Source organism: Benincasa hispida, chromosome 4 (assembly GCF_027475165.1).
Source record: "Benincasa hispida cultivar pf3 chromosome 4, pf3_genome.v1.1, whole genome shotgun sequence".
Lineage (NCBI taxonomy): Eukaryota > Viridiplantae > Streptophyta > Magnoliopsida > Cucurbitales > Cucurbitaceae > Benincasa > Benincasa hispida.
Window position 1 is genome coordinate 27258408 of NC_143481.1, and position 24446 is coordinate 27282853.

The following is a 24446-nucleotide window of genomic DNA, read 5'->3' on the forward strand; positions in this document are numbered from 1 at the left end:
TATCTTTCTTGATCGCTAATAGTTTTTTGTGTTATGTTGCATTCCACAAATGACCTCAATGATGATACTATGTTACCAACACAATGATTAGTATGACTAGTGTTAGTACTAAGCTTTAGGACTTTGTCTTAGGAAACATTTTTTGAAATTAGTATGTGTGCAAGCATTATCTCAAACCTCTTTTGTGATATCTTTCTAAAGCCATTGCATAATTCAATTTTCAGTAATGAGGACCTTGATGCCATCTAAATTTGGGGGTGGGAGGTTTGAGCTAAATGTATGCACAATCAAGTTATTTTTTAAAATCTCCTTGTTATAGATAAAAAAAGAAAACGACGTTGAGATCGGTACCTGCTCGTAGTTGAATGACACCCGTGGGGCAAGCCAAAACGAAGGTGAGAATTGTAATCGATGCAAGAAATAATTGATTGCAACTTCGCTGCCATGTTTAAAACTTCATGAGTTAAGTCTGAAAAGAGTACTTTACTCGTAGTTGGATGACCGCATGACACTCGTGGAGGCAAGCCAAAACGAAGGTGAGATGCTCGGATCAGTGCATGATCAAACCTGTGCACCAAGGAGAATCTTTTTACTAAATTTTAAAACCAAAACCCCATTCCGGAAAACAAAATATATGATAGCTTTGAAAATGAGCAAGAGATTTTTTAAGAATAAGTTTGCCGCATCTAAAGGTTGGAAATATTTCCATAGGTAGAAGAATAAAACTAAAGAAAGCATTGGTCTAGCCAATCTAGAGTTGGAGGCACTTTGAGAGGCCTAGACAATGCGTCAAAGCGTTCAAGATACATTAGGACTCTAAATATATGCTTGAGGACAAGCATTGTTTTAAATTTGAGGATGTGATAACTTGTAGAAATACAAATTATTTTACTTTTTCTATCTAAAACAATTAGGAAAAAAAGCTCTGAAAATGCGATAGCTTGATAAGGAATTCATAAAAATAATTATTTCATGCGATCACACACGCACAAAGTCTCTCTATCTATTAAAGTTATAAAAATCGTGCTTTTTGGGTGTAGGAAATCTACTTATGCAATCACAATAAATTCTCAACGCAACATTGAAATCACATAGTTGAACAAGTTGGTAGCCTAATGCGATAAAGAATGACATGATGCATGGGTGGTGGAAGTCAAATCAAAGACCAAGTTGGTAGCTGACAATAAAGCTTCACGACAGAACCAATGAACTTCTGACACGAAGCAGGTGGCGAATCAATGTATGGAATGCACCTTATCAACATAATCATTAGTAAGAGAAGAAAAAGTTGCTCCTTGACGTCTATAAATACCCAATGAAATTTCCATGCAATAACACAACCAAGACATTGGAGAAAAACTCTGCCTAAATTCTTACTTTAAAACACTTTCTCTTCGAGCCCTCGTGAAATCTTAAGTGAAAGCTTATGATTCCTCTTTGGAAGTAGAAAGGGAACCTCACCTTCAACACACTCTTTGTGAAGCAGTCATCCACAGAGTCGGAAGGAGCAAGGAATTACATACTACGACTTAACTTTCTATCTCTCTCTTTTCTTCGACAGTTTTTATTTGTATTCTGTAAATATTGAAAGACTTCTTTTTCTCAAGATGAATGCATTTACAGTTTTTCTCTTATCCATCTCCTCAATTTACCATGAGCAACTAATCTCTTTATGGGTTGAGAAACATTTCAGCTAACATGAACTAAGTAAGGCATAATCATGCATTCAACTTGTTTTATGTATGCTTTATAAACTATTTGAATAAGTCGAAAGATTATTATAAGTAGATTAAATCTAGGTTTGAAAAGACTAAAGATTTAGACCTCGTAAAACAAGAAGAGAGCATCTTTAGAAATAAAGAAACATCTTTTGCATCAAATACTCACTGCATGCATCCTATAGATAGGATATTGTGGCTAAATACACTGTAAAGTGTAGGTTGTAATTTTTTAGCGGTTTACTTGAACGCATGATTTATGGTTTTACTTAGGAATATTAGTGAATATTTTTTTCAACCTTACCTTCATTCATTCGAATCTTGTACTTCTCGCATAGATTATTTCACTTTGAAGTGTGATTTCCATCATATTCATCACTTTTTATTTTAGCAATAGAATAGGATCAAAATCATCGCATATTTAGTAAACAACTTGCATCAAGATCGAAATAATATTTGTCATCGCATATATAGGACACAATTCCTGAGTTCAATCCTGGACTCACCATGACTCTAGTTAGACTTATACTTCGGTTTAACTAGGTAAAGCAATGCATTAATAAGACATCACATAGCACTTACTCCATCACATATTTAAAACGCATCATGTATCTTTACTAATTAGTATTTTCTATTATATAAATTTGTTTTGCTCTTTTTATAATTTTGAAACTTGTTTCCATTTTTCCAAATGAAACTTTAAATTTTCTATTTCTCTTGTTAGCCCATATAATAATGTGCTGTTTTTTAATAAACAATGTGACATTTAGAATATAATAATGTACCATTTTTAATAAATAATCAAACAATATTCTTTTATGAGCAACAGGATTGGACAGTTTATAGACTTTTTTCATTCTTTTCAAAATTCACTTTTCAATCTCAAGAACGTTTAGTTAAAAATGTATCGTTCATTTTTTGCACATAATTTTTATATTCACATTGCACTATATATATATATATTGTTTCCATGTTATTTTTATATTTACATTTACTCGTATAGGTTTTTAAAATTAATTTTTAGAGTAGGTTTTTTCTATCAAAAAAGTGAAAAGAAAAGGAAGAGTATAAAACAAAAAAAAATATATATTTTTTAATTTAAAAAAAAAAGAAAGGAATACTATAAAATTAAAAAATGAGAAAAAAAGAGGAAGAGGTATGTACTCAACGATTTGAGAAGGGGAAAAAAAAGGAAAAAGGTCCGGTCAAGTGTTGAAGAAAACTATAATATTTTTCTAGTTATTTGGAAAACTACAAAATTTTGATAATGAATTTGAAAAGTTAGCATATATATCCAATTTTACGAGGTTGAGCTCATAATTGGATTGGATGATTAGTCCATGATTGAATTTAATCAGATGGATGGAGTATTCCTTTCCATCCAACTCTTTGATTTATATTCTCTTTCCCATTTGACGCAGCCGCACAGCATCTCCACAACCCGATTTAAAACCTTATCTCAGTTGCCGGAATCAATTTCTTCTTCTTCTTCTTCTGTCGGGTTCTATTTTCTTTCTTCAATAGGGTGAAATTGGCCAAATCTGACCGGTGGATCTTTTTGTTTTTTGTTTATTGGTGTTGGAGGCTGCAAAACATGGCAGATTTAGAAAATTTACTTGTTGAAGGAAGTGAGTCTTAGGGATGATGGGAAGCCCTCCGGATCTCTAAAGAAGAGGTTAGATCAGATCAACTTCAGGTATTTTAAATATTTTTCCACTATATTTCGTTTTCATTGATTCAAATGAGAAGTATATGAACACCCACTAGACAAATATAAGTAAATCTAATAATGAAAATGGTTAATGGAGCCTTTCTTTGAGGAGTTGATAGTTGGATGCTTTGTGAGAGTTGGAATTGGAAGATCAACATCTGAGCCTGTCTATAGGCTCTGCTTGGTGCACAATGTTGTTGCAACACAACCTGATCGTCACTTTAAACTAGACAACATAATCACACACAATACAAATATCTTACTGTTATTTGGGGGAATGAGGGTTCTACTGTTAGGTGTCAAATATCTATGTTTCGGACTCTCTTCCACTCCAGGATGAATATAAACAATGGGTTGAGGAGGTACATCGAACTAGCAGTCCGATGCCGAGCAACCAACATATTTTGGATAAGAACGTTGAGGAAAGACATAAAATCTCATCTCGTCTTATCTAACATGTAATCAGAGCCTTTTGGTTTCATAACTTTTTAGGCTAATGAAATCATGATGTTTATTGCACATAATCAATATCTAGAGAATGAGTCTGGCTATTTGCTTTTGATTATTCATCTTACGATCATTTAAGTATTCATATGCCCCACTTTTTTTTTTTTTTTTTTTTGTTGTTGTTTTGAATCTGCAATTAGAGATTTAGCGTTAGAGGACTTGTGTATCTAACTATTTTGCCTCTTAAGAATAAGAGAGTTACTGAAAAGGTAAACACAAACCTACATTCTTATCTTTGAAGCTCTGGATTTGATTTTATTTGTTTTCTTTTCTCTTTCATTTAATTCTTTCACCATTGGAGAGATATCTGAAATGTTCTACTTGAATTCTCTAATGATTTATCTTCCTCCCCCGTGGCTTTAACAATTTGGTGAGTGCAGCTATGTTTTCATGTAGGGCATGGGCATGTTTGAGAATAATTTTAAATTTGTTATAATCACTTTTACCATGTTCAAAATCACTTCCAAATATGTATTCAATCACTCAAATATAATTTTAATATTATCAAAATTGATTTTGAATGAGTAAAAACATGTTTTAGAATGATTTTAAAAATGTCTAGAGTAGTTTTAACCATTTCGAAAGTGTTTTAAAGTAAGAGGGGAGTTGTGAACTTCTAGTTAATATCTTAATAAGGTATAAAATGGATGTTTTTTTTAACAGTGAGACTCACAAACTCTTTGGGCCATACAAGAAGTGGAGTTCCGCAACTCCACACTTTTCAACTCCTTACTTGTATATGTTTTGCCTTTTTTAAGTCTAATATGCTAGGCTATGGAACATGGACCCTTGTTTTTTTGTTTTTTTTTTCTTCCTCTCTCTAGTCTCCACTAATTTGGTTGAATCTATATAAAATCAATAGTTTTGATTTGAAACTTTGAGACACCCTTCTAATTTTTTATTTCCTTCAACCACATTGAATAAGGAATGGAAACGGTATTGATGGATGATTTTGTATATATGTTAGATTTGTGGTAGAGTTGTAATTGCCCGAGTCAAAGTCATTCTACGATATAGAAGAGGTGATAGTCCTCCATTCTTTGATATCAAATAGTTGTTTTGAATGTTGGAGAATTTAGACCATGTTTATTCTAGCAAAAACATAATAAATCAATAGTAGTGTAGAAAGTGAGTCTCATTTGATTATCTCTGGTGTTTTTTTTTTTGTGTTTTATACTATACTAACATCCAATAAAAAAAAAAAGCAAACTGATTGACAAGTGGAGGATGCTCGATCCAGTTGTGTCTGAAAACTATATCGTATCGTTATTGTTACGTTACGGATACCATTATTATTATTGTTCCATAGGGAAAATTATGAGTTTTGACACATTTACGGTTACCGTTACTCTTTGACTTCAGAGTAAAGGTAATAAAAGTAACGGTATATGTGACAAAATTCATAATTCTAAATAAACGTAATCAAGAGCAATTCAATTACATTTATGATCATGACTCATTATCATTAATCTTTTAATGGAATTCCATTACGATTATACTAATTTTTACTATAGATCGGTAAATGAAAAAGGTGACCTTAGATCAATGCGTACTATTTCATAGTCTAGAAAAAGATAATTACTTGGCTTTGCCAAAATAACAGGTCTCGGGATATTGTTGTGGGTCTTTTGGAACACCCTTGATTTTAAAACACAAATCTTGATTTTTTAATCATATTTATTTCAAAACGATCATCACGTTGACAAAGTTGAATAAAGAATAAATCAATAAAACACTCCTAACCCATTTGTTTACACGGAATATCTTTTATTTATTTATTTATTATTTTTAGTTCAAAATCACCACGTGGAATCATCGATTTCAATTTGAACTCCATCCATTATGGACTTATTTAAATTGATTAGAGAATTTTTTTTTTAAAAAAAATCATTTTTATTTAAATAATTTTGATAAAAAAAACTGTTTAGAATGCATTTGAGAATGTTTTAAAAATTATTTCGAATAGTTGTCCAATATTTTAATTTTTTTAAAATGATTTTTTTTCTAAATTAAACACTTAAAAGTTAAACCAAACACAAATATTTTTTTAGTGTTTATTATTACCATTATTATTTGAAACAATGCAGAAATAAATTATAAAAGTAAAGGTGAAGAGGGATCCAAAATTGGAACCAGATTAATATTCTACACACTCTTAAGATAATCTTCGAATACAAATCCAATTTCAAAATATAAGATAAAATGAAATAGAAGACTCGATGAAGATCAATTAACCAGGCATCAATGGAAGTTTGACTTAATTTTTATATGTGGTAGTTATAAATATAAAATTAAGCTCAAAGTATTAGGATATAATATAATGTAAAAAAATTGTAAATATAACAAAATTTAGATAGTCTATTTGAGATAGATGAATTATTGGTAGAAATTTATCAACAATAGAACATATAATTGATAGATTTGACTATATTTGTTGTTTTTTAAAATGTTGTCATACACTTAGTTATTATCGCTAAACATGACATTTGTTGCAATTTAACTTTTTTTTTTCTATATATATATATTTTCTTTTATTTAGACAATTCAATTATAGTTTAACACTGTAATTTTGAGTCAAATTTTGATGGACAAGCATTGGATAATAAGGAATATATCGAGAAACCTAATCCATCCTCTCTCGTGCTACCTTTACGGTGCATAGATTATTCTTTACTAGTTGGCATTTGGCTTTAAATTTAAGAAAACTAACTTTAGAAACAAAAAAGTTACATTCTAAAAATTGTCCCTATACTCCATCGTATGTTTCAAAAATATCTTTACATAATATCATGAACTTTTATAAATGTTACAAAATATTATGGAATAATTTGTTTAAATAAAAATTTGGATGATAATAATTTAGAAAAAAAAATTTAGATCATCCAATTGTTTTAGGTTATTGTTATATAGTATTAAATCTCGATTTATATTTGAAATAGAAAAAAACAAAGTTGATTACCAGAATAGTTTTCAAATGTTTATGAAAGTTGAGGAGTGATATTAAAGTATTGAAATATTTTTTAACAAAAAGAAAAAAGGAAAAAAAAAAAAAAAGTCATTAGAACAATGCTTTTTAAATACCACAGAATCCTTCCGAGATCAAAATTTCAAATATTTAATTCAAATAACTTCTCAAGAAATGTGGTGAAATCTTATCGTTGCTGTGAACGATGAGTTTGATGGGCCCATCGCCGGTGGTTGTTGCCGCTTCTCATTCCGATCAATCACACAGTCTTCACAACGTTTTCGTCTATGGAAGCCTCTTAGCCGATGACGTCGTTCGTGTTCTTCTGAAGCGCATTCCTCAGTCGTCTTCTGCTGTTCTCCATGGCTAGTCAGTCTGTTCTTACGAACTCTTTTTCTATCTATTTCGCGTAATTTCTCCGTCTAAATTGAGGATGAGAACGAATGGAATGAATTTCTGTACCAATTTGGTTTCATAACTTCTTAGGCTAATGAATCGTGATGTTTATTTCACACAATCGATATCTAAACTAGTCTGGAGAATGAGTCTATCTATTTACTTTTGATTATTTATCCACTGATCATTTAGGGATTTATATGCGCGAATTTTGTTGTGAAAAATTGGTTGTTTTGATCTGCAGCCAGAGATTTAGCGTTAGAGGACGTGTTTATCCAGCTATTTTGCCTGTTGAGAATAAGAGAATTACTGGAAAGGTAAAGAAACCTGCATTCTTCTTTTTGAAGCTCTGGATTTGAATTTTTTTTTTGTTTTTTTTTTTCTATTTCTTGTGATTTTCCCACCCTTGGAGGGATACCTGATATGTTCTAATTGAATTCTCTGATGATTTATCTTCCTCTCCTGTTTTTGTGCCTTTGTGTAGTTAGTTGAAACATGATTAAGACTTGGTTTTGAGGTGGAATACTACATTTCTTCCATTAATTTCTCTAAATTTGAGGTCATTGGTAGATTTTTTCAAAACAAATCCTGTTGTAAACGGTCTCATTTTCCATTATGAGTCAACATTCTTATGATTGTAGTATGTCCAAGACCTTTTTGCTTTCCTGTGTAATCTCTACTTCCAATACTTGCCTTACTATGATAAACATTGACACGGCATATGATAAATTTTTATCTTCTTTTCACAAGGAATTGTTATGCTCATTGGCAGGTTCTCTTTGGCATCACGAATCCAGAAATGGATATTTTGGATATGTTTGAAGATGTTGAATATGAAAAAAACGTTGTTGAGGTTTCCTTGGTGGTAAGTATTGGAAACCATTTAGTTCTTCTTAATTCTTAACTGCTCGTTGTTAACCATTTTTGTAACGTACGAATAACCTTAACTTTAGCTATGGATAGGGATGTAGATAGGATAATTAGACATACATTGCGTGGTGCTTTGAACTCCTTGCTTGTGATTTAATAATAGACTTTTCACTTTTGAAATTTCTTTGAAGGTTGTTTGTGTACGAGTAGTCAAGAAAGTAGAGTAGGAATTAAAAGTCCATTTGATTACTAATGCAGAATTAAGGTTGAAATTTAAGCTTATAAACACTACTTCTACCTATGAGGTTTTTTGCTTTTATTATCTACTTTGAAAGGTGGTTTAAAAATACAAAGCAAGTTTTGAAAACTTAAAAGTATTTTTTTAAAAAAAAAAAAAAATTATTTTTAGAATTTGGTTAAGGATTCAAATGTTTATTTAGAAAAATCAAAACCGTTTTAAAGATAAAAAAAAAACTCAATTTTCAACTCAGTACCCCAAATACCTTTTTAATGTTTTGTAATCGTTTTTTCAGTAATTCTACTAATATTTAGCACATATTTCTGTGGACAATTCCTGCTTCTTTTTCTTCACAGGATGGTTCGGAGAAACTAGCAGCTCTTACCTATGTTTGGAGCAGCAGCAGCGATGCAGACTTCTTGTATGGAGAGTGGAATTTCGAGGTAATACACCTTGTCTTTAGTCCTTTGGTCCTCATCAAGGCGTGTTATGCTAAATATACCAAATCCTCACTAATCTTTCGGGCAATTCCCAATTTGGATCTGATATATTAAAATTCTCAAGTTTGCCCTTAATGGAATGATAATTTTCTTTTAGGTCCTTCTAAAAAGAATCGTAAGATTTTGGTAATGAAAGCTTGTATCATCGCACTAATTTATGAAACATATTTGGACATGTGGACCACCACTTGGATATGCTAGGAAGTGATTTTTGTTGATGGGCGACGCAAATTTTGAGGACAAACAAGTTGGATATGGAAAACCTAAGAAGCATAGACATTCTAGTTTGGCTAGAGTCTCCGTGTCCAACATGTGTCGGACACTTTGATAGTTTGACACTTGTGAGACACGTATAGGACACTTGTTAGTGCAACAAATGTATTAGACATGCATAGAATACTTGTTGAGTATATTGAAAAGACACATATATGACAATAACAATTAAATTGAGTGTGAAATACATCAAACTAATTTTTAAAGCATATAAATGCATCAATCCATTTATTTGAACTTTCTTTTGGAATAAAAATGCTATGGATTTTTTAAAATGTATCTTTTTATAAACACGTACTTGTTGTGTCCGTGTCCGAAATTTTTAAGAAATGACATGTCACTATGTATGTGTTGCATTGTCTCCTTGTCTCGTATCTGTTTTCGTGCTTCTTAGTGGATAACATGTCAAATAGTTTTTGAGTTCTGAGTGATATCTACCCGTTTGAATAAGTTAATAATATAATAAGTTTGTGATAAATTAACTTTTTCTAAACAAATTTTCACATTTTTTTTACCAAAGGGCCTAAAATGAAAAATTTTAAAAGATACCAAATTGAGAACTGCCCTAACAGTTGAGAACTATTATTGTGTATGTCTTGCTTAAATTTTCCTATAAAAAAAAATGTCTTGCTTAAATTTAAATCCAATATGCTAGGTTATGGAACAGGGCCATTTGTTTTTTTGTCCCTCTCTCTCTAGTCTCCCTTTTATTGTACTTGTGCATGGACATGAGTTCTATGACCAAGTATTTTAAGCTGAAGAATTTCTATCTAGCCATTTAGGATGCGTTTACTCAAGTGATGATAATTATGCTAACTCTCCTAATTTGGTTATAAATTTATATAACATCAAAAACTCAATGTCCTAATTTCTCATTACCTTCTATCACATTGAAACAAGGAATGGAAACAGTCGCATATGGACGACTTTGTACAGATGACTACTAGATTTGTAGAAGAGTTGCAATTGCCTGAGCCAAAGTCAAGAGTGGCAACTTATGAATCATTCTACCATAAAGGAGGTGATAGCCCTCTCATTACTTGATATGAAATAGTTTTGTTTTTGTTTCCAATGTTGAGGAATTTAGATCATTGCTGGTCATCTTACTACTAGATTTGTTTTTGTTTCTCATGGTTCATGGTCCAGAAAAAGGTCATTACATGGCTTTGCCAAAAAACAGGTTTCAGTACTGTGTGTTTAAGGGAAAAATGAAGTTCCTTCTTTCTTTAAAAAAAAAAATGATGTTGTTTCAATTGTAAAACACAGGTCTATTGTTGTGTGTCTTTTGGAACTTTCTTTCTTTCTTTCTTCAATTCAAAATAAAGAACAGAAGTTGTGTATAATTTAGAATGGTGTGAGCAAATAAAATGGCAAAGATCATTTTTAGAAATTTTAATTGAGTTTCAATGTGCTTTGTTTTTTTTCTTTTTTCTTTTTTAAGAAATTATTTTTTAACAAGTTTTGAAATTTTCACCCAGTTTAATTCTCCTAATTTTCACAGAAAATAGTACTAAAATCTTCATAAATTCAGTAATTTAATAAAATAAAAGTTAAATTACAAAATTGGATTTTAGTCTTTATGATTTTAATAGTTCGAATTTAACCTTTATAGTTTGATAAAATAACGCGTCATAAATAGTCTCGTTCTCATAAATAGTTTCCACCTTGGGAGCTATTTGTGAATGTTTTATCAAACCATAAGAACTGAATTTTGATTATATTATAGGGATTGAATTCTAACCATTTTCAATCAAATTTACCATTTAATTTAAAATAAAATTTTGCACAAAATGAAATTTGTCCAATGCACTGATTGACGATTTAATAATTGTCAAACTTCATAATTCTTCTAAAAAAAATAGTTTCAATGCTACTTTTTATAAATATTTATCAATTTCACATTGTATCTATGTTATATAATTCATAAAAAATATAATAAATTTCTAGAGTAAAATATAATTTTGGATTCTAAAATTTGAAGTTAGTATCTATTAACACTTGTAGTTAATGAATGTCAGAAAAAATATTTTCAATGAACCTTTCCAAAATAAAATAATAATAATAGTAAATGGTCTCTATTATCTGTGACCGATGTGGCAGTTTATGAATGAGTTGGCCTTCTTTACAGCGTAGTTTAAGAATTTCAATTTTCGAATTATCTTTTCTAATTTTCAATTTAAATTTAAACGAGAGAAAACCGGGAGATAAAGGGCTAAAATCGTAATCTCATTAGCTGTCGACGCCCTATATAAAGCAAGCGTGGATCCTAACAGGTGCATCCAAATTTAGGGTTTCTTTAAAGCGGCAACGATGTTCGATTAATTTAGGTTCACCAAATAATATCTGAAGTTCATCTATGTTCTTCCTCCTTAATCATTCACTTGCTCGAAGTAGATTTTTTGTGAAGATCGCTAATATCATGGGACTGGAGTTTGGCTCTTTGGCCAAATTTTTATGCCTTAGAGATGAATGCAGTTCCCTAAATCATCTCTTCAACCTCTTCACCCATATTCGCTACGGTTTTCTTTCCTCCTTGTGAATATCTTTGTTGAGGCTGATACACTGTTCATCATTCTTTAATTCACATCTCTATAATCTTGAATTTTGAATCGGTATGTTAAGGTCGATTTTGTTTCAAATGATTCGTATTTTGGTTCCGAGTAGTAATTCAGGCAGCCCCTCTGCAATTTCCATGGCAAAGGAGGCGTTAAACTGCTCGTAGATCGAATTGCTTTTGCTCTTCAGACTTGCTGAGATTTCCTTTGAAGCTGGTCTAGTAAGCCTAAGTACATTTGTTTATTAGTTTTTATCGATTTCGTGTTGTGTTCTTGGTTGATTTATGTTTTAATGTCCTTCCTTTTCTCCATAATCTGAGATCTGAGATCATTTGGTTTATTGATGATTGGTAAATAAGAATATACGGAAATTATTCAATAATTTTATAGAAGTGGTAGGTGGATTGAACTGGGGTTTTGTTGGGAGAGGCAGTGAGTTTGGTTGAGATACCACTGATGACTCAGTTGATTTGTCCAAAGTGAATTACAGAAATATCTCGAGCATCTCTCATTTTTTACTATAAAAACCCTATACTTCAGGGCTAGCATAGTATTTAATTTATAGTTTTTCAATGGGTACATTAGGAAATCTATATTGATGCTTATTGTTGAAATTTTGTATGCAGATTTCCACTTTTAACCAGTAATAATATTAAGCAATGGAACTAAATTAAGAGTTAATTGTAAAACAGATGATTTTATCATACACTTTTGTTAGAAAAATAACTCATAATCTCAACTTGAAATCTATGGTTTCAACCCTTGATCTGAAGGAAATTGAGAGAGGACGAGGGTTCAACCCTCAACCTAAAGAAAAGTGAGAAGAGGTCGAGGGTTCACCCCTTAGAGTGAGATCAGCGAGATCCTTGAGAACGAGATTGTTGAGAGCGAGATTGTTTGCTAAATGATTGAGTGATCCCTGAGAACGAGATTGTTGAGAGCGAGACTGTTTGCTAAATGATTGAGTTAGGGTGTTAGGCGATACAAAGGATTTTGCTAAACAATAGCATTAATCAATGGGGTGTTGGTATTGCATGATTGGCATCAATATACATTGAATGTTAGACGATAGTGATCGAGAGTGATGCATAAGCAGACTTCTACTTGGGAAGATTTAAGTAGGTAGCTCATCATAGTGTAAAAAAAAAAGATTGGGCGAAGCTCATCATAGTGTAAAAAAAAAGATTGGGCGAAGTATGCATAATAATTTTGTAATAATCTAAAACACAAAATATTATAAAGACAAATATAATAAAAATGTGTATAAAATAATTAATTAGGTTCCTGATCTGATGGACTACATGTGTGGCTGTTTTAGTCATACAAAAATTTGTCTGTCCATCTAAATTTTTAAATTAATAATTTAGAATCTAAATTAACTAAATCAGTAATATAAAAATTAAATTGAATTAAATCAACATATCGAGAATGACTTAATTTGTCGAAAAACAGACTAACGCTCATCATTTGTAGTATATATATTCGTATATATCTTTAATGGTTTTCTCGAGCTTGAGGGTGGAGTGGGATAGTGCGTTGGAATTTGGAATCTCTCAACGTTTGCAGGGTTTAAAGTCATGATCTAAAAGAAAAAGAAAAAGAAATAGAAAATATTTATGCGATCGTGTAACATTTGGTATACGTAGTGAGGAAAGAGAACTCTTGAGAGGCCATCGCAGCGTGTCCTCATCATGTACTTCCACTATGCGATTGTGTAGCATTTGGTATACGATTGTATAGTAAAAAGGTAGGCGATCGTGTAGTAGGGAAAGAGAGCTCTCGAGAGGCCATGCAGTGTGTCGTTCATCGTCTACATCCACTAGGCAATCGTGTAGCATTTGATATACGATCGTATAGTAAAAGATATGTGATTGTATAGGTTTTGAGAAGGTGATCGTGTAATAGTAATAGTTAAGCGATCGTGTTGGAGTTTGTGGTCGATCGCATAGGATTTAGTAAGCGTTTAGTCATACTAAGCGATCATGGAGAGATTGTAAATGATCGTTCCAGCGAGATTTGTAACTTTCCAACGAGATTTGTGACTTCTAGCGAGATTTGTAACTTTTCAACGAGATTTGCATCCTTAGGGAGATCCTTCTCTTCCTTTACTCACTCTCGCTCATTTTTTTATCTCTCGCTCGCTATGGTGAGTTGCCTGTTTAATCTTCCTGCTTACGCACTGATTTTCTGTTTCAATTTCAAAAATTCATAACTCAAAATCTAGAACTCATTTTAAGAAACTTTCTTCGCTCAGTGTTTTCTTATCTCTCGCTCACTATCGTCTAGCATTCAATGTCTATCGTCTATCATCTAGCACTTGTCGTGCAACTCATCGTCTAGCGTTGATGCCTATCTTATAGTGCCAATGCCCCATCGCTTAATGCTATCGTCCAACACATAGCGCTATTGTTTAGCGAGACTTTGTATCGTCTAGCTCAATCGTTTAACAACTGATCTCGCTCTTAGCCTATCGCTTAGCTACTGCGAGCATCGTTTACCTCTGTGCAATTACTACATGATCGCCTAGCACCCGCTTACACAATTGCCTACCACATCGTGTAGTGTCGTTCACTTACTAAACGATCACATACCTAGTTGTATAGTATCGCTCATCTGCTACACGATCGTTCTATAATTTTCCAGAGGTCGCATACTAGACGATCGCATACCTAATCGTATAAGTCGAGGGTTTGTTCTATAATTTTCCAGAAGTAACCCTCGACCTCTTTCAAATTTTCTCATCTTTCCTTACAGATCTTCTTTAGTTTTCGACAGGTCGAGGGTTGAACCCTCGTCCTCTTCTTAATTTCCTTTAGGTCGAGGATCAAACCCTTGATCTTTTCTTTAATTTTCGACAGGTCAAGGGTTGAACCATCGTCCTCTTCTCAGGTCGAGGGTCAAACTCTCTATCTCTTCTTTAATTTTCGACAAGTCGAGGGTTGAACCCTCGACAAAATATTTTAAACTAAATCTCTGCCTTGAAATCTCCAAAACAACCATAGATTTCTAAATAGTTTCAAAATCACTCTATTTTCCTAAATAGTTTTCGTAATCACAACTTGTGAAGGGTCGACTTACTGATTATGGTTAAATTAAGTGGACACAAATATATCTACAGTGAGGAGAGGGTCGACTTACTGATTATGGTTAAATTAAGTGGACACAAATATATCTACAGTGAGGAGAGTGCAACTATCGAGCTATAGTGGTGTGACTTGATAGTTAATGAATACTGATTAATTTGGTCTAAAGAGTTTTAGCCAACTAATCTTAAATCGTTGGAACTCATGATCTATAGGTCCATAAGGTCCCTCTATTAGCTCGTAAAACATGAACACCTTGTATTATTAAATTGAGTGAATTTGGAATGATATCAATTTTTGTTCAAATTGAATTTCAATTTGAAATGTTCAAATTAAAATTAGGGTTTGAATTTGAATAGTAGGAGCAATGTTCCTGAAGACATTGGGCAGGCAAGCTGGACCGCCTGTAGAGGTGTGGATTGCACTCATTCAAAGAAAGTCATCTTCCGGTCCATATCTCACATCTTTGTTTAAATGCTTTCTTTAATTTCTGTCTTTATGGATTTCTGAACTTTGTCTTTTACTACTTCATTTGATTTGTTTCATGACTTTATGCATTTATTCTTTAATTAAATCTCTTGCATTTATTTCTGTGTTTCTTTAATTCCTTTAACTTTTCTGTATTTAATGCATTTTAAATAACCAAAGTAGTGGGTGGTTATTGGATCATGGTAACCGTGAGTTTAAAAGGAAAGTGGTTTTCTATTTTGAAAAGAGGTTTTTACAAACATTTGAAAAGGTTTTGAGTTTTGTCTTAGTGAAAAAGAAACTCATGAAGTTGTCAAGTAAATACAGATTTACTAAATTGCGGTTGGGCGAGCTAAATGATCGTGCGGTGTTTACTAAACGATTGCATTGCTTTGCTAGACGAAAAACTCATGATTCACAAAAATCATTTAATATAACCCAAACTAACTTAAATTTATTATTAATTTTAAAATATATTCTTTTATTACTTATAATACAATTATTTATACATATATTGATTTTAATTTTATTTAATTTCAATATTTTTTGAATAATTTATTATTCAACAACTTTTAATAGTGGTTTTTCTATATTTTAGATAGAAAGTTTTCATTATATAAATTGAAATTGAATTGTTAATCTTAATTTAATATATAAAAATAATTAAATTAGATTATTTTCACACATTTACGTTTTACTTCTTTTTATAACAAAATTTAAATAAATGACCCAAGAATTTTGATGAGTTCAAAAAGTCTTTCAATTCAATCAAATCCATGAACACTCTTATTTAAAAGAACAATACAACAATTATTCTTGGAGAAAAAACTTTGATTTACTAGAGCAAAAAAAAAATATACATAGTCATTTTGGAATAAACTCTAAGAGGCTTAATAACATAGTTATTTTGGAACGAACCATCTATCACTGTAAATTGATTAAATTTAAACAAATTATTTATTTGATAACGTCTTCTGTTTTTGTTTTCGTTTCTCATTCTTTAAGAAATTGATTTGTTTGTTAATTCTTTTCGATTTTTGTTTTTAAAATTTGAGAAATGTTTTTAAAATTAGGAATAGCTTTGGGTAACTATATAAAGTAATTTCTCCTTGTGTTTTTATTTTATAAGATATTGCATGTTTTATTTATCACAACTCATCCTTTGTTGGTAGTCATTTATACCTAAACTTTTCTTTTGCCTCATGGGGGCATTTGTGGTGAATAGTTATAATAATTTAGTTATAATAGTTTGTGTTTGAGTTGTAAATTATTTTAGTTTGGAAAGGAAATAGTAACATTGAAATTGGAAATAGTAAAAACGATAGTAAATGGATTTTTTTGAAATTACAAAATAGAATTTAGTATAGTAAGATGTGGTTATTATTGTCTTAAGATAGTCTCTGTTTCAAATACTTCCTTAGGTTGTTTAACTCCTAAGTTAGACACTTTGTTAACTTCTAATATGGATTTAATTAATTATTAATTATTAGATTATAAGAATATCTTAAATAATATCTACAATTAGTTCATTTCAAAAGTACATATTTTGATTGATGACATAAAATAGATTTTATTAAAAGAAATTAAGATATTATTTATAAAATGTAATGTAGACAATTCAAAATAAATGATGACCTAACAATACCAAAAATATCTGACAATTGAGATATGAAAGAACTCAATACACAGGTAATTCCTTCCCATAAGCTTCCCTAATTTTTTTTAGAATCTAAAGAAAAGGAGGGACAATTGTACAACACAAAGATGTGACATTATAAAATATAAATAAATTTGTGGGTTATGGGTAATTTGAATGAAATTTTGAACCTAAAGGGCGGTGTTAGCATCGATAACGAAATTTATAAATTTGTGAAGAAGGAAATTGAACTTGAAGTTAAAGATTTACCAAAGTTAGGACCCCCTTTGTTGGGCCAAAACAAACTTAAAGCACTCTACTAGGGCTTGTTAAGTGATTCAAATACTTATAGGGGCTTTTCGAGACATAATAACACTCATTGGCTATGAGGAAAACTTAAGCAAGTATCCTACTAATCGAGAGATATTGTCTCATTGATGATGCTTATAGATGCCATCTTGGATGTCGGGATGTTATCAGGTTTCTCTCTCCTGAGAACCATCATAAACCTACCCACGGGTAACTTTCCAACTCGAAGTTTCTCGAACATATCAAGACACGAGCCCTCATGGGCCCATGCTGAATCAAAATTGCATATCGAGTGTTATAACGGAACCTTCGACACATGGGAAGGTTTGCAATTCTGGTACACCCTTGCCATCTAACATTGTCTCAGTTGAAGTTAGCATGTAATTCGTGGAAGAAATCAGGATCATTAAGCACCTTATTGGACATATGATCAAAAACTATAAATCACACATCACATACATAATTTAAAAGCAATTAATGGATCGAGATTAAACACCTAAAAGAAATAAAACTAACTATTACAAGATAATAGTCATTCAGTTCGAAATAGGTGAATTGGGCCTAGAATCGCTCAAACCAAATCACAAATCGGTCCAGAGGAACCCAAACAACTCGAATCGGAGAACCTACGAATTGAACTGGACTAGTAAACCATGAACCGTACGCGAACTGGAATTGGACTGCGCGTCTTCTCCGTCTTGGAGTGTTGCGATGTCGTGCCCTAGTGTCGTGACGCTATGGAGAAGATCATTGTTCATAGCATCGCAGCGTCGTGATGCTACTATACTGCTTCGAACTCCTTCGAAATGCCATTGAAATTTCCCTCGATTTCTCCAAGACTCGACTAGGAACATCATGAACAACTCCACAACATAAAAATACAGAATCGATAACGATTTAATGCCCCAAAACATGGGTCCTTACAAAATAATTTTGTAAAAGAAAAGCAATTAAATCTATATCTAAAAGCCTAATCCCGAAACATCCATTATTGCAAAAAAAACATTCACAGACAATCATTACATGAAATATACAGAATTTTCAATCCCACCATTATACCAATTGAAGATCCTTGAATGGAATACGGGATCGGACCCAAACCCAAAATTTACATAATCATAATTTTATACAGAATTATGCATCATGCTTAGAAGATAATGTAGAAAAATAAAATAAAATAAAATTTGGGTTTTTGGAAACCCTTACATTTGAAGACTGTTCTTCAATGGAATCCCTCGAACCGACGAACACCACCACGAAGGAAACCTCATTATTCTCTGGGTGAGAATCTAGAAAGAGTGTGTCCTTTGGCTATTTTGGAAGAGAGAGAATTTGAGAAGCAAGAGAGGAGAAGAACAAGGTGAATGGAGAGGCTGTTTATTGTAAGTGGGAGCGGGATGTGTGACAGCACATCCCTCGGTCTCTCTCATTAGGTTAAATAAAGTTTCATGCATCGCCTCGTGGCATCGTGGGTGTCCCCTTAAAGGAAAGTAGTATTGCATGACGCTTTATTCGATCTCCAAAAATGGATATGGTTGCTTTAGTTTCATGTCTCAATTGATTTTTTCCCTACGGTTGACTCATTGGGGCGGAACTCTAGAACTTAAAATGAGGGGTTACACTCATACAGAATTGTTAAGGATGTTACAAATTATGGACTGAACAATGGTGACTGTTAGTTACAATGATAAGGTGTTGTTTCTATCTAATGGTTGAGAATGTCTCATTTTAGTGAAAGGACACTTGATCACCCTACGGTGACTTTTGTACTGCCTCACTGATATATTATTGTAAAATAGATGTAACTTAGGGTACACTAGACTATTTTGCTAAAATCTGATTGGTTGTCTTAAGTGGTTCAATGCAAGTAGACTAAATGTAAAAAGTTTGTTCTTTTTTAGCAAATTCTTTAACATGGCTATCGCTACGTTAAGTTTACTCACGACGGATAAATTAACAGGAGAGAATTACACTCGTTGGAAAAACACAATCAACACAATTATGATCATCAATGATTTTCATTTTGTCCTGATGGAGGATCATCCTCCCATTCCAGCTCACAATGCTCCTCGAAATGTTCAGGAAGCATATGAGCATTTGACACGGGCAAATGAAGAAGCCCGGACATATATCTTGGCAAGTCTTAATAAAGTCTTGGCCAAGAAGCATGAGTTCATACTCACAGCTCATGAGATCATGGAGTCCCTGAGGGGAATGTTCGAACAATCGTCTGCACAACTCATGCATGACACTCTTAAACACATCTTCAATGCCCGTATGCAAGAAGGGGCATCTGTTCGAGAACATGTTCTCAACATGATGGTCCACTTCAATGTGGCGGAGATGAATGGGTTGAGCATCCATGAAACCAGTCAGGTTAGCTTCATAGTGGAATCTTTATCTGAAAGTTTCCTGCATTTCCGTAGTAATGTTGTTTTGAACAGGATTGACTACAACATGACCACTTTGCTCAATGAGCTACAAACCTTCCAATTCTTGATGAAAAGTAAGGAGCAGAAGGGTGAAGAAAATGTTGCTTCAACTTAAAAAAAGTTCCATAAAGGTTTGACCTTTGGAACTAAGTCTGTACCTTCTTCTTCTCGCACCAAAAAGTGGAAGAAGAAGAATGGTGGAAAGGGGAAATCTAACCTGGTAGTTGCTGCTCAAAGCGGTAGAAAACCCATCAAGGCTGCAAAGGGAATCTATTTCCATTGCAACCAAGATGGTCATTGGAAGAGGAACTGCCCCAAATATTTGGCAGAAAAGAAGAAGGCTAAGCAAGGTAAATCTGATTTACTTGTATTCGAAACCTGTTTAGTGGAAAATGATGATTTTGCCTGGATTATTGACTCTGGGGCCACTAACCATGGTTGTTCTTTGTTTTATGGAATTAGTTCCTTGCAACAACTAGATGCTGGTGAGATGATGATGCGGGTTGGAACTGTGCACGTTGTCTCGGCTGTGGCAGTGGGAGGACTCTGGTTGACTAAACAGAATAGATTTCTTGTTTTAATAGATGTTTATGTAGTTCCTAATTTAAAAAGGAACTTAGTTTCTGTAAAGTGTTTGCTTGAACATTTTTATAATATCAACTTTCTTTTTAATAAAGTGTTTATTTTTAAGAATGATATTGATATTTGTTCTGCAAAACTGGAAATAATCTTTATGTGCTAAGACTGTTAGCAACTAATGCCCTCCAAAACACAAAAATTTTTAAGACTGCAGTAGCTTAACACAAAAGACTTAAAATTTCTCCTAAAGAAAATGTCCAACATTGGCACCTAAGACTAGGACACATCAATCTCAATAGGATTGAGAGGTTAGTGAAGAGTAAACTTCTAAGTGAGTTAGAAGAAAATTCTTTAATTATGCATGAGTCATGCCTTAAAGGCAAGATGACCAAGAGGCCTTTTACTGGAAAGGGTCACAGGGCCAAAGAACGTTTACAGCTAGTACATTCAGACCTCTGTGGTTCGATGAATGTAAAAACTAGAGGAGGTTATGAATATTTCATCACTTTTACTGATGATTATTCAAGATGACCAAGAGGCCTTTTACTGGAAAGGGTCACAGGGCCAAAGAACGTTTACAGCTAGTACATTCAAACCTCTATGGTTCGATGAATGTAAAAACTAGAGGAGGTTATGAATATTTCATCACTTCTACTGATGATTATTCAAGATATGGGTATGTTTATTTAATGCAACATGAGTCTGAATCTTTTAAAAAGTTCAAAGAATTCAAGGCTGAAGTTGAAAATGCATTAAATAGAATGATTAAAACATTTCAATTTGATTGAGGTGGAGAGTTTATGGATTTAACATTCCAAAGCTATTTGATAGAACATGGAATAGTATTCCAACTCTCAACACCTAGTATACCTAAGCAAAATGGTGTATCAGAAAGGAGAAATCGAACCTTGTTGGACATGGTTCGGTCTATGATGAGTTACGCTTCCTTACCTAACTCATTTTGGGGTTATGCAGTAGAGAATGCAACATACATCCTGAACTACGTTCCATCTAAAAGTGTTGCCAGAATACCTTTGGAGTTATGGAATGGTCATAAAGCTAGTTTACGTCATTTTAGAATCTGGGGTTGCCTAGCACATGTGTTTGAGGCTAATCCTAAGAAGTTAGAACCACGTTCAAGGTTGTGCCTATTTGTAGGCTACCCCAAAGGAACGAAAGGTGGTTACTTTTTTTATCCTAAAGAAAATAAAGTGTTTGTATCGACAAATGCTACTTTTCTTGAAGAAGACCATATAAGGGAGCATAGGCTTAGAAGTAAGATTGTGTTGAATGAAATTTCCAAAGAAACTATTGAATCTTCCACAAGAGTCGTTGAAAAACCTAGTACCTCAACAAGAGTTGTTGAAGTAGGATCATCTAGTAGGTCAAATCCACCTCAAATGTTGATGGAACCTCGACGTAATAGGAGGGTTGCGAACCCACTTGTTCGCTATATGAGTTTAACAAAAATGCTGGCTATAGTAGCTAATGGTGAAGTTGAGGATCCATTGTCTTACAAGAAGGCAATGGAGGATATTGACAAAGATGAATAGATTAAAGCGATTGATCTCGAAATGGAATCTATGTACTTCAGTTCCGTATGGGATCTTGTAGATCAACCTGATGGGGTTAAACTTATATGTTGTAAATGGATCTACAAGAGGAAACGGGCTGCTGATGGGAAGGTGCAAACCTTCAAGGTTAGATTAGTGGCAAAGGGTTATACCCAGGTTGAGGGAGTTGACTATGAGGAGACTTTCTCACCTGTTGCCATGTTTAAGTCTATCCGGATCCTCCTGTCAATTGCCGCATATTATGACTATGAGATTTGGAAAATGGACATTAAGACTACTTTTCTAGATGACAATCTTGAGGAGACCATTTACATGGAGCAGCCCGAGGGATTCATAACCCAAGGTCAAGAGCAAAAGGTTTGCAAGCTTAATCGGTTCATTTATAGACTGAAGCAAGCTTCTCGATCTTGGAACACAAGGTTTAATATTGGGATCAGTTCTTATGGCTTTGATCAAAATGTTGATCAGCCTTGTGTATACAAGAAAATCATCAACAGTTCTGTAGGAATGCTGTTTTGAATAGAATTGACGACAACCTGACCACTCTGCTCATTGAGTTACAGACCTTCTAATCCTTGTTAAAAAGCAAGGAGTAGAAGGGTGAAGCAAATGTTACTTCATATTCTAAAAAGCTACATAAAGGCTCAAGTCTGGAACTAAGTCTGTACCTTCTTCCTCTAGCACCAAAAATTGGAAAAAGAAAAAGGGTGTAAAGGGGAAGGCTAACCTCGTAGTTGCTGCTCATAGGGGTAGAAAACCCATCAACGATGACAAAGGAAATTATTTCCATTGCAACGAAGATGGGTATGGGAAAAAGAACTGCCCTAAATATTTGGTATAAAAGAAAAAGGCCAAATAAGGTAAATATGATTTGCTTGTATTGGAAACCTGTTTGTGGAGAATGATGATTTTGCCTGGATTATTGACTCTGGGGCCACTAACCATGTTTGTTCTTCATTTCAGGGAATTAGTTCCTTGCGGCAACTAGATGCTGGTGAGATGACGATGCAGGTTGGAACCGGCACGTCGTCTTGGCTGTGACAGTGGAAGGTTCCGATTCACTTTACAGAACAAATTTCTTGGTTTAAAAGATATATATTTAGTTCCTGATTTAAAAAGGAACTTAGTTTATGTAAAGTGTTTGCTTGAACAATGTTATGATATCAACTTTCTTTCTAATAAAGCATTTATTTCTAAGAATGGTGTTGATTTTTGTTCTGGAAAATTGGAAAATAATTTTTATGTGCTAAGACCGTTAGCAAAAAAATGCCCTTCATAACACTGAGTTGTTTAAAGCTGTAGTAACTCAACATAAAAGACTTAAAATTTCTCTTAAAGAAAATATCCAACTTTGTCATCTAAGACTAGGACACATCAATCTCAATAGGATTGAAAGGTTGGTGAAGAATTGACTTCTGGACGAGTTAGAAGAGAATTCGTTACCAGTATGTGAGTCATGCCCTGAAGGCAAGATGACTAAGAGACCATTTGTTGGAAAAGGTCACAGGGCCAAAGAACCTTTAGAGCTAATACATTTAGTCCTCTATGGTCCGATGAATGTAAAAGCTAGGAGAGGTTATGAATATTTCATCAGTTTTATTGATGATTATTTAAAATATGGGTACGTTTATTTAATGCAACATAAGTCTGAAAAGTTTAAAGAATTCAAGGCTGAAGTTGAAAATGCGTTAAATAGAACGATTAAAAAATTTCGATCTGATCGAGGTGGAGAGTTTATGGATTTAACTTTCTAGAACTATATGATAGAACATGGAATAGTATCCCAACTCTCAGCACATGATACACCATTGATACACCTCACAGAAATGGTGCATCAGAAATGAGAAATCGAACTCCGTTGGACATGGTTCGGTCTATAATGAGTTACGCTTCCCTACCTGACTCGTTTTAGGGTTATGCAGTAGAGACTGCAGCGTACATCTTGAATGTTGTTCCTTCCAAGAGTATTGCCAAAACACCTTTGGAGTTATGGAATGGTCATAAAGCTAGTTTACGTCATTTCAGAATCTGAGGTTACCCAATATATGTGCTTGAGGCTAATCTTAAGAAATTGGAACCACGTTCAAGATTGTGTCTATTTGTAGGCTACCCCAAAGGACGAGAAGTGGTTACTTCTTTGATCCTAAAGAAAACAAAGTATTTATATCGACAAATGCTACTTTTCTTGTAGAAGGCCACATAAGGGAGCACAAGCCCATAAGTAAGATTGTGTTGAATGAGATTTCCAAAGAAACTACTGAATCTTCAACAAGATTTGTTGAAGAAACTAGTACCTCAACAAGAGTTGTTAAAGTATGTTCATTTAGTAGGTCAAATCCACCTCAAGTGTTGAGGGAACCTCGACATAGTAGGAGGGTTGCGAACCCACCTATTCGCTATATGGGTTTAATTGAAATCCTGACTATGGTAGCTGATGGCGAAGTTGAGGATCCATTGTCTTATAAGAAGGCAATAGAGGATATTGACAAAGATGAATGGATCAAAACAATAGATCTCAAAATGGAGTCTATGTACTTCAATTTCGTATGAGATCTTGTAGATCAACCTGATGGGGTTAAATCTGTAAATGGATCTACAAGAGGAAATGGGGTGCTGATGAGAAGGTGCAAAC

At 33.2% G+C, this 24446-nt stretch overlaps 2 protein-coding genes, 1 long non-coding RNA gene and 1 other non-coding gene across 4 annotated transcripts; all 4 read left to right on the plus strand.

The window, feature by feature from the left end:
• Positions 1–2887: 2887 nt before the first annotated feature.
• LOC120076394 (uncharacterized) lies at positions 2888–4021 on the plus strand. Its single transcript, XR_005481540.2, has 2 exons — positions 2888–3414; positions 3549–4021. It is a non-coding gene; the product is annotated as an uncharacterized LOC120076394 (long non-coding RNA).
• Positions 4022–7035: 3014 nt separating this feature from the next.
• On the plus strand, positions 7036–10439 carry LOC120075866 (AIG2-like protein D). The gene is made up of 5 exons (XM_039029581.2): positions 7036–7270; positions 7542–7614; positions 8070–8162; positions 8762–8848; positions 10079–10439. Exons 1-5 carry the CDS (start codon positions 7107–7109, stop codon positions 10220–10222), a joined length of 561 nt encoding a protein of 186 aa, XP_038885509.2. The 5' UTR covers positions 7036–7106; the 3' UTR covers positions 10223–10439.
• Positions 10440–11848: 1409 nt separating this feature from the next.
• LOC120076930 (small nucleolar RNA snoR77) lies at positions 11849–11971 on the plus strand. The gene has a single exon (XR_005481677.1). It is a non-coding gene; the product is annotated as a small nucleolar RNA snoR77 (small nucleolar RNA).
• Positions 11972–14255: 2284 nt separating this feature from the next.
• On the plus strand, positions 14256–23011 carry LOC120075867 (uncharacterized). Its single transcript, XM_090312924.1, has 5 exons — positions 14256–15265; positions 19190–19605; positions 19674–20011; positions 20124–22674; positions 22778–23011. Exons 1-3 carry the CDS (start codon positions 15184–15186, stop codon positions 19677–19679), a joined length of 504 nt encoding a protein of 167 aa, XP_090169050.1. The 5' UTR covers positions 14256–15183; the 3' UTR covers positions 19680–20011; positions 20124–22674; positions 22778–23011.
• The last annotated feature ends 1435 nt before the right edge of the window (positions 23012–24446 follow it).

Coding starts and splice junctions, on each gene's coding strand:
- LOC120075867 (XM_090312924.1), top strand. CDS start 15,184: ATGTTCCTGAAGACATTGGGCAGGCAAGCTGGACCGCCTGTAGAGGTG. Junction 15,266..19,189: donor TCAAAGAAAGTCATCTTCCG/GTCCATATCTCA, acceptor ATAAATTAACAG/GAGAGAATTACACTCGTTGG.
- LOC120075866 (XM_039029581.2), top strand. CDS start 7,107: ATGAGTTTGATGGGCCCATCGCCGGTGGTTGTTGCCGCTTCTCATTCC. Junction 7,615..8,069: donor ATAAGAGAATTACTGGAAAG/GTAAAGAAACCT, acceptor GCTCATTGGCAG/GTTCTCTTTGGCATCACGAA. Junction 8,163..8,761: donor TTGTTGAGGTTTCCTTGGTG/GTAAGTATTGGA, acceptor TTTTCTTCACAG/GATGGTTCGGAGAAACTAGC.